The sequence below is a fragment of the Mus pahari genome, chromosome 1, assembly GCF_900095145.1.
Source record: "Mus pahari chromosome 1, PAHARI_EIJ_v1.1, whole genome shotgun sequence".
Classification (NCBI taxonomy): domain Eukaryota; kingdom Metazoa; phylum Chordata; class Mammalia; order Rodentia; family Muridae; genus Mus; species Mus pahari.
This window is the reverse complement of record NC_034590.1, coordinates 96,160,440-96,172,532: the sequence shown is the minus strand read 5'-3', so window position 1 is coordinate 96,172,532 and position 12,093 is coordinate 96,160,440. Positions and strand designations below refer to the sequence as shown.

General features: G+C 51.0%; 3 protein-coding genes across 3 annotated transcripts; 2 read left to right on the top strand and 1 right to left on the bottom strand.

Annotated features, from left to right (window-relative positions):
• Positions 1-1,367: 1,367 nt before the first annotated feature.
• Bola2b (bolA family member 2B) lies at positions 1,368-2,269 on the bottom strand. Its single transcript, XM_021216861.2, has 3 exons — positions 1,952-2,269; positions 1,771-1,868; positions 1,368-1,510 (listed from the first exon to the last, which is right to left on the bottom strand). Exons 1-3 carry the CDS (start codon positions 2,012-2,014, stop codon positions 1,411-1,413), a joined length of 261 nt encoding a protein of 86 aa, XP_021072520.1. The 5' UTR covers positions 2,015-2,269; the 3' UTR covers positions 1,368-1,410.
• Positions 2,270-2,271: 2 nt separating this feature from the next.
• Slx1a (SLX1 homolog A, structure-specific endonuclease subunit) lies at positions 2,272-7,332 on the top strand. The gene is made up of 6 exons (XM_021210661.2): positions 2,272-2,626; positions 5,226-5,277; positions 5,371-5,709; positions 5,982-6,109; positions 6,228-6,312; positions 6,386-7,332. Exons 1-6 carry the CDS (start codon positions 2,448-2,450, stop codon positions 6,413-6,415), a joined length of 813 nt encoding a protein of 270 aa, XP_021066320.1. The 5' UTR covers positions 2,272-2,447; the 3' UTR covers positions 6,416-7,332.
• Positions 7,333-7,925: 593 nt separating this feature from the next.
• On the top strand, positions 7,926-10,560 carry LOC110326040 (sulfotransferase 1A1-like). Its single transcript, XM_029535917.1, has 6 exons — positions 7,926-8,043; positions 8,821-8,867; positions 9,272-9,402; positions 9,489-9,570; positions 10,051-10,225; positions 10,436-10,560. The coding sequence occupies exons 1-6, from the start codon at positions 7,926-7,928 to the stop codon at positions 10,486-10,488; spliced, it is 606 nt and encodes a 201-aa protein (XP_029391777.1). The 3' UTR covers positions 10,489-10,560.
• The last annotated feature ends 1,533 nt before the right edge of the window (positions 10,561-12,093 follow it).

Genomic DNA, 12,093 nt, shown 5'->3' with positions numbered 1-12,093 from the left:
AAGGGAAAAAAACTTGACAAAACAGATGACATCTCATAAAGACAAACAGAAATAAAGACCCTGGGCTGAAACATGGAGCAGGGTAGGTGGCTGAAGGGCAGTTTCGGAACCATGGGCAAAGACCCCCAATCCCCCTTCATTCTCAGCATCCTCCTGCCTCAGAGTTTCAGAGGACCTGGCCTCTGAGGAAGACAGAAGGAACAGATCTCTTAAACCCTATCTGCGGAGGTAAGGTGTTTGTTTTTGCGTATTGTGACCATTTCACATAGCTCCCGGTGGTCTTAAACACCTGATACTTCTGCCTCCACCTTTTGAGTCCTATGCTAGGTGTGCCTGGTTTATATGGTACTGAAGACTGAACCTGGGGCTTCATGGATGCCAGGCTAGCACTGTCGACTACCTATATGAATGCATGCTTTTAAAAATATTCTCAATATGAGAGCAGCTTTTGATGCCTGATTGGTGGGAGACTCTAGAGCTGGGGTGACAGAGCGGTTCTAGTGTACTATGATTGAATTCATACAATGCAGAGAAAACCCAGGACCCCAGCCCAGCCCTCCCCTCTTAAGCACACCGTGGAGTTTTCTGGGTATAGACAACGGCACATTCTGCCTGCTCACTTGTGTTTCAACCTGACAGGGCATGTGATCGTAGGCAAGCCCCTTCTCCCTATAAACTGGAGGAAGGACATCACTGGGGAGTGAAGGGGTTAGTCCTCTGGGGATACAGGATCTTTCCTGTCCTCTTTTGGGGTCCTTGTGAAGAGACTGAATCACTAGTTCTCCAGAGGAAATGAAAATGTTCAGGAAATGATGCCAGGGTAGGCATGAACACCGACTGCTATGACCCCAGCTTGACCGATCTCTGTGATGGAAGCAGGAGAAGACGGAGGCAGAGGAAACTGGGTGGCAGAGACAAGCCTTGACAATATGGGCATGGTGCTGGACGTCTGTAGCCACAGCTGCACAGAAGAATAAGACCAAAGGACCGCCTGAGCTCATGAGTTTACAAGCAGCCTGGAAAACATATTGGGACCCTGTCTGAAAGACAAAACCAAACCAAACTGGAGTGAGGGAACGTGGGAAAATGCTCAGGGTTTCTGGTCCTGAGGTCTGGCAGAGCAGGAACACCTTGCTTTCTGAGGGTTGACTTTGGTGACAGTAGAGCACAGGGATAGACAGTGAAGGCTTACAAGGCAGCCTCGGCAGACTTTAAGAACAAAACTTTCATTTGTTTAAGTTGGGACCTAGAGGGCTCAGGAAAGAAATCCATCCAAATTTGCTGAAACAATGGCTGGAGGAGAGTCAGGGAAAAGCCACGTTCCTTGACTCGGCCTCCAGGTCTTCAAACAGTACACTGAGACCAGCTGGGCCAGGTTTAAAATTTAATGGCTGTTCAGGCCTGGGCTCCTCATTCACGCCGCTGTCGGGTCCACTGCTCTGGGGTCAGAGTTTTCTGCTCAAAGGCATGGATGTGCGGGAGCTCTTCGGCTAAGCACTCGTTCACCAGCCTGGAGCGAGAGAAGGGAATGGGAAATGAGCGGCCTCAGCTGGGGTGGTGGGTGACCAAGGAGATCGGAGACGTCTACAGGAAGTGGGGGTTCAAGGAGAGGACAGGAATCCAATCACAAAGGCAGGAGCACCCTCTGGGCTATGGGTCACATCGCGGGGCTTTGGGAATGAGTTGGTCCCACCCATCGCGGGTGGATGCCCGGGCTGCCATCCCGAGCCCGAGGCTTCGCTGGGCGAGAGGCTGGCTCCCGGGGCTCACCGGTGTCTCTGGAGCAGTGGCTTTCCCTCGAACTTAGCCGACACCACCAGGACTCGGAAGCTGGTCGCGCAACGGTTCTGAGTCGTGTCCTCCACCTCCTAGCGGGCAGAAGACCCGGACGATGGAACACGCGCCCGGGAGTCCTTCCCCACCGCCCGCGACCTCCCGGCATCGCACTCACCACATGCTCTGCCTCCAGGTCCTGCCGCAGCTTCTCCCGGAGGTAATCGGCGCTGAGCTCCATAACCACAGCCCGGCGGGGCCACAGCCCAGCGTGCAAAGAGCCTCGCCTCGGGTCCCGCCACCTCGCTTTCCGTCCTCACTGCAGCCACTTCCCCCACGCCGCCCACTTCCGCCCTTCCTAGGGCGGCCTCGAAGGCAGCACTTCCGCCTCCTGGCACCCCCTGAATTCCCAACACTTGGGAGGTCCCTCCCAACAGTTAGCCAATCCGAGCCGGGCTGGAGGGCAGCGGGTCGTGCGGTCCCGCTTGTACACCCTCCTCCTGCCAGCAGGCGGCGCAGCAAGTCGCTCTGCCGGGTTTCCAGGAATTTGCAGGACCATTCTCCCGTGCTTTTTACTAAACCAAGGTTTTGCAGTCCTGGCTACCCAGCCCTTTCCGAGGTCCGAGGTCCCAGAACCCACCCCCAACTCTGGACCTTCAACCCAGAAAGTCCGGATGGACCATGCAGCAAGACCCGGGCGCTTCTTCGGTGTCTACTTGCTCTACTGCCAGAACCCTCGGCATCGGGGCCGCGTTTACGTTGGATTCACTGTCAATCCCGCTCGTCGGGTCCGGCAACACAACGCGGGTCGCAAGAAAGGTGGCGCATGGCGGACCAGCGGGCGAGGACCCTGGTAAGAAGGCGCCGGTGTCTGGTCGGAAGGCTTCGCGTAGGAGGCGGGCCGCTAGGGCAAAGGAGCGACAGAGGCGGGACCGGTTTTTTGTTTTTTGTTTTTTTTTTTTTTTTTTTTAATTTGGGGCGGTGCTGAGTCCCTGGCCTGCCACCAGGGCAAGCGTAACAGGGAGGATATCAACACTAAAATGGCTGGATTAAAATTTGTGATGCTTACTTGGATTACGAGTGCACAAGTTTAGGGCTGCTTTGTAACTTTACTACCAGGGTATACCAGACGCTCTCTTCTAATCTCTGCACATACGTACATGCATACAAACAAAACATGGACATAAATGGATTTAAGAGAAAAAAAATAGATACAAAAGCTAAGTTATGCAGTTAACCTAGGTCCTTATCTTAGGGTTACTTTTTTTTTTTTAAGATTTATTTATTTATTATATGTAAGTACACTGTAGCTGTCTTTAGACACTCCAGAAGAAGGAGTCAGATCTTGTTACGGGTGGTTGTGAGCCACCATGTGGTTGCTGGGATTTGAACTCTGGACCTTCAGAAGAGCAGTCGGGTGCTCTTACCCACTGAGCCATCTCACCAGCCCCACTATTTTTTTAAAATAAAAATTTAGAGGTATATTTATTCATTTTAGGTATATGAGTACAGTGTAGCTGCCTTTAGACATGCCAGAAGAGGGAATTGTATGCATCGCAGATGGTTGTGGGCCACCACGTGGTTGCTGGGAGTTGAACTCAGAACCTCAGGAAGAGCAGTCAGTGCTCTCAACCTCTGAGCCATCTCTCCAGCCCCCTTGGGGTTACTATTGCTGTGATGAACCACCAGGACCGAAAGCTTACTGGGGGAGGAAAGCATTTATCTGGCTTACACTTCCATGTGAATGTGCTCTCATCTCCTCAGATGAAGGAATGAGATGAGAGCTGTACCCAAGCTGTGTGAATATATATGGCTTGGGCTGAGCCAGAGTGTTTCTTTCTCTGTTCTAACTAACCCTGGGTCTACCCCTGGAAGCTGCTTAGCCCCTGTACAATCTGTTCTTCGAAGATGGCTGATTCAGTCCGGCTTCTCTCAGCTTCTGACTGAATTGCTCTGCTTGGCTTCATACTAGCCTTGGCAATCTGTGCTAATCTTCTGGCTCCTTCTCATTCTCTGGCTCACTCTGTCTTCACCTGAGTCTAGCTTATTCTCTCTGCAAGCTGCCTCTGTAAAACTGCCTTGACCAAACTTCCACACACACACCCCTCCCCCTCTCTGCTCTTAAGTAGCTTCTCTTTCCTGTGTTGTTTTCCTGTGTTGTTTTCATGCAGGTTGGGCATCTGCCCTTTAATTAGATGTCATTTTCAAACATGGCTGCTTCTACAAACTCACCTTACCTTCACTGTTAGGGATTAAAGGGCGTGTCTGTGTTCCAGCAGATCATACTATAATCCAGGCGGTGTTGGCATTCCAGCCCTATCATATAGACCTAGGTCTTTGGATGTGATCCCTTACCAGAGCAGCCGTGTTGCTGGATTAAAATTCCTCTATATTTCCACTTCACTGTTCATCGCTGGAGGAAGTCAAGACAGGAACTTAAACAAGAGCTGATGCAGAGGCTGTGGGACCCAGGGCCACCAACTCAAGGGCTGCACCACGAAAATGTTCTACAGGCTTACGTGTGTGTGTGTGTGTGTGTGTGTGTGTGTGTGTGTGTGTAGCCTGATCTTATGGAAGAATTGAGGTTCCCTCTTGTGTCAAGTTGACATAGAACTAGCAAGCACAGTGCCATCAGCAGATGAATGGGTGAAGAAAATGGGATATGTACAAGATGCAGGTTTTTAGAAACCTTTTATTTTTATTTGATTGATTGAGTGTGTGTGTGTGTGTGTGTGTGTGTGTTTTAACTAAACCTTTATCTTAAGTGCACTTAGTTCAAGCAGTACTCGTAGCGGTCAGAAGAGGGCGCCAGACCCCTTCGAATGGGAGTTACAAACTGTTCTGAGCCCAGGTTCTCCGAAAGAGCAATTGCTCCTGGCTGAACCATATGCAGCCATTTGCAGTTTGACTCAGCCACAACGATGAGTAAAATTATACCAGTTATGAGAAAGTGGATGGAACTGGACATCATCATGTTAAGTGATATAACAGATAAATATCTCAAGTTTTCTCTCATTTGGAATGTAAAGAAAGTGGAAAGAGAATTATTTAGAATGAAAAAGACCAAAAAGAAGGTGGGGGGGGTGATTATAATAAGTAATGTCAAAATACATTACACAAGTAGGAGAATATCAATGCAACCTACTGTTCTGCAGTTAATATACAATAGCAAAATTTGTTTTAAAGACGGGGATCAGGATATAGGGGCCCTGGTCAACAAGGCTGTAGCTAGAGTACAACTTCCAAAGGAGAGGAATCAGAGACTGGGTGAGGAGCCTGAGATTGGCAGGGTCTTACGCCTCCATGAAAGATTCAAGTTCTAATGGCCGGGTGTGAAGCAGTGTGGTTGTGCTCTCAGTGTGAACTGGAGCGCGGGCCTGGTGGAGGGATTCAGCTTCTATCTGGATCGAGGTGGAATGGGGACTCACTGGCCGTGCCCCTCTCCTTCCAAGGGACATGGTGCTGATCGTACACGGTTTCCCGTCTGCTGTGGCCGCCCTTCGGGTAAGAAAGGTGTAAGGGCGGGCTAGACTGGTTTATATAGAGGACCTTACCCTGGACCACCCTGACTTTGTCTTGGGTCGTCCCCTTCTATAGTTTGAATGGGCCTGGCAACATCCTCAAGCTTCCCGCCGCCTGACGCACGTGGGGCCGCGCCTGCGCAGCGAGGCTGCCTTTGCCTTCCACTTGCGCGTTCTGGCGCACATGCTTCGAGTTCCTCCGTGGGTGCGCCTTCCTCTAACACTGCGCTGGCTGCGACCTGACTTCCGTCATGAACTCTGTCCAGTGCCACCAGCACACATGCCCATTGCCTTTGGACCACCACCACCCCAGCCCTTGGTCCCAAAACGACCAGCTGTAAGTGAGGCTAACAACGAGCAACAGCTGGATCTAGGTATCAAGGCCAGATGCAGTCTGTGTGCGCGTATGCTGCAGGTAAGGACACATTGGGGTGGAGACCTGGGACTTTGCGCACCCTGACACATGTCTAATGAGGACAGCAGTCCTTTCCGCCCATTCCGAACCTATCAGTACCAGCCAGGGGCTGTTAGAACCTCCGAAAGGGCAACCGGCCACCTTGTGAGATCTTCCCTGGTCTCCTGAAGTCACAGCTCTTTCGTGTGCTTCCTGCTTTTTCCCTGTCACTTTCTTGCCTCCGCATGCAGTGTGTTGCTCTCAAATTACTTCTCATCTGCCACGTTTGACAGGATGAAGAGGGCCCCTTGTGCTGCCCCCACCCTGGTTGTCCCCTAAGGGCCCATATCATCTGCTTGGCAGAGGAGTTCCTGCAGGAAGAGCCTGGGCAGCTTCTGCCCCTAGAGGGCCATTGTCCTAGGTGAGTCCTGGCCCTCTTCCCAGCCTGGGTAGGCCCGAGGAGAAGGTGCCCATGTGCCAGAAGGATTCATGTCCCTGAATCCTCACTCTGGCATTTCCACCAACTGCACCTTTGGCAGCTGCAAGAAGTCACTACTTTGGGGAAACTTGGTTGGGCAGTGCCATGTGGACTCCGAGGAGGAAGAGGACTTGGAATTAGAGGAGGTGAGAGGTGACTAGCCCCCACCCCCACCCCCATCTTCCTAGACTACCTCTGACCCTCTCTTTGTCCTTACAGGAACACTGGACAGACTTGCTGGAGACTTGATCCTAAGTGTCCCCCTGCGCCTTTTCTGCTTCTCCAGTAATTGGCAGCTTTTACTTGAGCACAATACAAAGGCTGGGATTGTGGTACCTTCTGATGTTTTCTCAGAGCTGGGCGGGAAAGGAAGGACCATGAGGCCTCGCTTCCTCCCTTACCTTTCTCAGAGGTAACAGCTACTGTCTTCAGCCGCTTTCCCATGACTATGATTAATGTTGGGACCAGCAACCTGGGGGAGGAGGGGGCTTGTCCCATATTACACTTCCAGGTCCCAGCCCATCAGTGAAGGAAGGTTGGGTGGGAACTCAAGGCAGGAAACCTAGAGCAGAAACCACACAGGGGGTTGCCTATTGGCTCCATCTCTCTGGCTGGTGCTTCATTCAGTCACCACTTATATAACTCAGAACCACCTGCCTAAGGGTGGCACTGTCCACAGTGGGCTGGGCCTTCTCACATCAACCAACAATAAAGAAAATGCCCCCACAGACATGCCCACGGGCAAGTCTGCCTGAGACAGTCTCCCGGTTGAGGACCTGAAAAGGCAGAGCTGTGTAAAGTTGACAACTGAAACCCAACAGGACAATAATTAAAGGCTCAGAGGTAGCGCCTGTGACTTGGAGCCTCTATTGGGAGCACAAAGGTCCTTTCATTCACACGTAAGCACCCGGCATCTCCTGGAAAGCTACCAACTTTTCGACTGGACTCTACCCCCAAGAGTCCATTGATGGGGGCTGGAGAGCCAGCTCAGAGGTTAAGTGGCTGTTCTTGCAGAGGACTCAAATTCAATTCCCAACACCCACATGGTGTCTCACAACACCAATTCCAAGGGATCCAACGGTATCTTCTGGCTTCTGAGGGACTAGGCAGACTGGTGGCTTACAGAGTACAGTGACATAAATAAAATCATGAAGTTAAATTAAAAACAAAAGTTCTTTAACAGTCTGGATACCTGTGGGACACTGAGATCATAGGATGTTCTACAGGTGAGCTCCCGTAGTACAGCCACACCCACGGGTGATCACTGCCCTGAAGATAGACCTGCCTTCCAGGCAGCTACCACGGCTCTGTGAGCTCCAACAGAAGGCTCTTCCCCCAAAGCCTCCTGGTCTTTCTCTTGAGGCCAAGAGCACCTCGTATGGTAGTGGTGTGCTGCTAATGGACATGGCTGTCTGTTTCCGCAACATGGAGCTGGGGTAGGGCATCCCAGTGGTTAAAGACTCCTCAGAGGGGATTGCTGCACTGCACAACTTGCAAGCCCTTTCTGATGACCTGCTCGTCAGCGTGTACCCCAAATCCAGGAGAGCCCCATAACCTGGTCTGTGGTGTCCACCTTGGCAGGCAGAGCCAAGCCCTCAGCCCCGGTCACTTCCCACTCCTCCTCTCCAGTTGCCCGGGTCAGTCTATCAGGATGCTGACCTAGAGAAACCTCGCTAGGCTCCCATCTGGTTTCAGGTTCCCTTCCTAGAGCTCAGAAGCCCTGGCGACCCCCTCATGTATGTGAAGAAATAGTAGGAAAATGACACGGAGACAGGACCAGGATCTTGAAGGTCTGGAAAACACTCCAGCCCCGAGGTTCCTCAAAACTCACTTGCCTGTGTCTCTGGTCCCCCAGAGCTTGCTGGATGAAGGTCAAGGTGAGAAGCCAGGGCAGTGCTAGCCAATCCTGGATAAACCCTTGGTCCTGTGCTGCTAGACAATCCTGGATAGACCTTGGTCCTGTGCTGCTGAGGTCTCTGCTGTCACATGGAGTGAGAAGCCATCTGCCTGTCAGTGTTGTGGGGTTCAGGGTGGAGATCTGAGAGAAGTGGAGTCACAGAAAAAGGTGCTCACAGAACATGGAAGAGAGCTGGCTAGACCCAGACCTGCTTTGTTCTAGTACAGGTATGGCGGCCCCTTGGGGAACCAACCTGATCTAGACGTTTGTATAGGTGGCTTGTCCTTGCTGCAAATAAAATAGAACTCCAGGTACGTTCTGACTCTTGGCTTCAGGCCACATGTTCGTGTGTGTGTGTGTGTGTGTGTGTGTGTGTGTGTGTGTGTGTGTGTGTGTGGTACTGAGGCAGGACATCACAGTGAAAGTGCATGGGGAACAGTAAGGAATGAGACCCCCATGAATTCCATCCAAACATGAGTAATGATTGGATCGATCTCCACATTAGGTCAGTTTTCATGAACTAGCCATTGCACAACAGTGCTGCCCAGCTAGAGTGAGGCCTTCAGCAAGAGCGATGCCTGAGCCAGGAACAACCAGATCCCAGGTCAACAGTACCCATATCACAAGGCTGCAACAGTCCAGCCTTCAGCAAGAGCAATGCCTGAGCCAGGAACAACCAGATCCCAGGTCAACAGTACCCATATCACAAGGCTGCAACAGCCCAGCCTTGGACCCTGTTTCTCCTTTGCCATTACAGGAGGAAATTCCCAGTGTGCTGTGAAGAGTGACAGGAACACGGGATGGGTCAGACATGGGGTCAGGTGACTTTAATATCAGCATTGGAGAAGCAGACAGACAGGTCTTTATGATTTTGAGGCTAGCCTGGTCTGCATATTGAATTTCAGCTCACCCAGAGCTACTCCCCAACTCTCAAACAAAACAACAAGAAAATAAAACAGAACACAGCCAAATGTGATATTGCCTGCTTTTAATCCCTATTAGGGAGACAGAGACAGGTGGGACTCTGTAAGTTCAAGGCCAGCCTGGTCTACATAATAAACTCCAGGACATCCAGAGCTGCAAAAACTCAACAATGTCCCAGCCCTCCCTGCCTAGTCAAGAAAAGGCTCTAAGATGGGGTGGAGCCAGGACTGGCTTGGGACTTGGGGTGTGATGATGGTACTGGGGTGGATCGGCTTCCCCTGCAGGTGATCTACATTGCCCAAAACACAAAGGATGTGGTTGTCTCCTATTATAACTTCTACAAAATGACAAAGCTGCACCCTGATCCAGGCACCTGGGACAGCTTCTTGGAGAACTTCATGGATGGGAAAAGCGGGTGTGAGTCTGCAGCAAGGAGGGTCTGGACCGGAGGGGCACAGCTATGGCTCACAAGGCCTGTGCCCACACCCTGTCCTCTCCCAGTGTCCTATGGGTCGTGAAGGAGTGGTGGGAGCTGAGACACACTCACCCTGTTCTCTATCTCTTCTATGAAGACATGAAGGAGGTGAGCCTGCTTGCTCCACTTCCTCCTGTGTCTCCTGCTGGGCAGAAACCTTCCTGGCTCTGTCCTGGCCCTCTGAGCTCCATCCTATCCTAGCCCCACAGTAGAACAGCACTGCTGGTCCTACCTCCTGCTCAGGACCATAGCACAGCTCAGCAGAAAAGGCTGCACAGCCCCTATCTTACAGTAGGTGTCGGTCATATGTGCCACCACTGATCAGGTGGCTTGCTGCTCTTGCTTCTCCCTGCTCCAGAGGTGCCAAGCCTGGGCACCAGCGTACAAAGTCAGTCCCTGTCCTCTCCCAGAAGGAACCCACAGTGATCATGCCAAGGTGGCAGGATAGGAAGCCCAACTCTTTTGCCTCAGGGTACGAGGCTCAGACTTAAGACACCGGGAGTTAAGAGGTCCTGTCATGTCCCAGAGGTGCCTCCCCTTATCCTAGTGAGCACCAGCCCTCTGCTGAAGCATCCTTTTGTGCTGCAGAACTCCAAAAGGGAGATGAGGAAGATTCTGGGGTCTTTGAGATGCTCCCTGCCTGAGGAGGTCAGCGACCTCATCGTCTATCACACATCCTTGAAGGAAATGAAGGAGCACCTCTTGACTACACCACTCTCCTATCACCACATGGACTGCTCAGTTTCCCCTTTCAGGTGGAAAGGTGGGTCTTGGGTAGGATGGGAATCTAGGGAGACTGGAAACAGCTGCCAAAGGCACGTGGGCTTTCCCTGTGATGGTCAGCTCATCTCTCCTCCGTTCCTTCCAGACATTGCTGGGGACTGGAGAAAACACCTTCACTGTGGCCCCAGTGAGTGCTTTGATGCCCACTACACTGAGCCAATGACAGACTGTGACCTCATCTTTCTCGCAGGTCTGAGTGACGACTTGAGTAGTTACTGCAGACAACTGTTAACAGCATTGTAACAAGACCTTGGGAGTAAAGGAGAATGTCTTCCACCTACCGCTTCTCTGACAGGTCAGGAAAACCCTAACTGAAGGAATAATGACGAACAAAGACAAAACTTTAATTTAAAAAGGGCTGAGGTTCAATGTTAAATTGATCTGTTAGCCTGTTAGGTCCAGATTAGGTAACAACAGAAAAGCAAAAGTTGTTTTTGTTTTTGTTTTGTTTTTTTTGGTTTGTTTTCTGTATTTATTTATTTCTGTATTTATTTAGGCATAGGATTGAGAATTTAAGGACGACCTAAATATCCTAGAACACAAACAAAAGGTGCCATGTGGTGGCACCTGTCTTTAATCCCAGTGTTATGGAAAAAGAGGCAGGTAGGTCTCTGAGAAAATGTGGGGGTTCCAGGCCAGCCAGGGCTCCACAGTGACAGCCTGACAAAAAATAAATAAATTAGACCAGGCACAGCACACACTCCTCACAGCACTTTCAAGGTAGAGACAAGAGAGCCAGAAAGACAGATGCTCAAGGTCACTCTCCAGTACATAGCAAATCCCAGGCCAGCCTCGGCTCATCACACACTGTATCAAAAAGAAGAAAAGGGGGGGGGGGAATAAAGCTGCCAGGCTGTGGGCATCCACAGGGGTTCAAATCCAGCCAGGGTCACATACAGCAAGGCTGCTTCAACAGCACTCAAAAGAAATGAAAAACAGAAAGGGCAATGGAGCAGCTGGGCCTATTCCCATCACATGGCCTGCCTTGTTGGGGAGCGGTGGGAAGCTTGCTGGAGGCAGGGGGGCAGGATTTGTACTCAACCACAAAAACCCTGTCTTTCCCCCAGAGGACAGCACTGCCTGGCTGATAAGGTCTGCCAGCAGCCTTTCCTCTTCTAAGCTCCTTGTGCGGGGGCCCTCGTGAGTCCCTACAGTGGGTGATGGAGGGATCTGATATCTTTTGTTGGCTTTCTACCCCCTAGTAACAGGCAATGAGTGTCCACTGCTCTGAGTCCGCCCCAGCAGAGCTTCCATTCTCTGAAACCTGGCCCACCTGCCCTCCTATGGGACAGGTCTGTCATACCACGTGTCATACCATGGGTAGATGGGGCTGGTGTTCCCATTCTTACTCCAACCAATCAACAATTAGAGAGACAGAGACCCTCCCTGCTACAGATGGGGCACATAGCTTTCCAGTGGTTCTCAACCTTCCTAATGTTGGGGTGACCTCTACACATAAAATTATTTTGTTGCTACTTCAAAACTGTAATTTTGGTGCTGTTATGAACTGTAATGTAAATATCTGACATGCAGAATATCTGATATGTGACCCCTGTGAAAGGGTTGATACCCAAAGGGGTCGAAACCCATAGGTTGAGAAATATTGCTTTTGAACAATATAAAAAAGTGGAGGAAGAGGAATCACCAGATAGGAAACTCTAAACCCAAATAAACTCCAAGCTTCAGGGGCTGGAGAGATGGCTCAGCAATTAAGAGCACTGATTGCTCTAGTAAAGAACATGATCTCCAGGGCTGGTGAGATGGCTCAGTGGGTAAGAGCACTCGACTGCTTTTCCGAAGGTCCAGAGTTCAACTCCCAGCAACCACATGGTGGCTCATAACCATCCA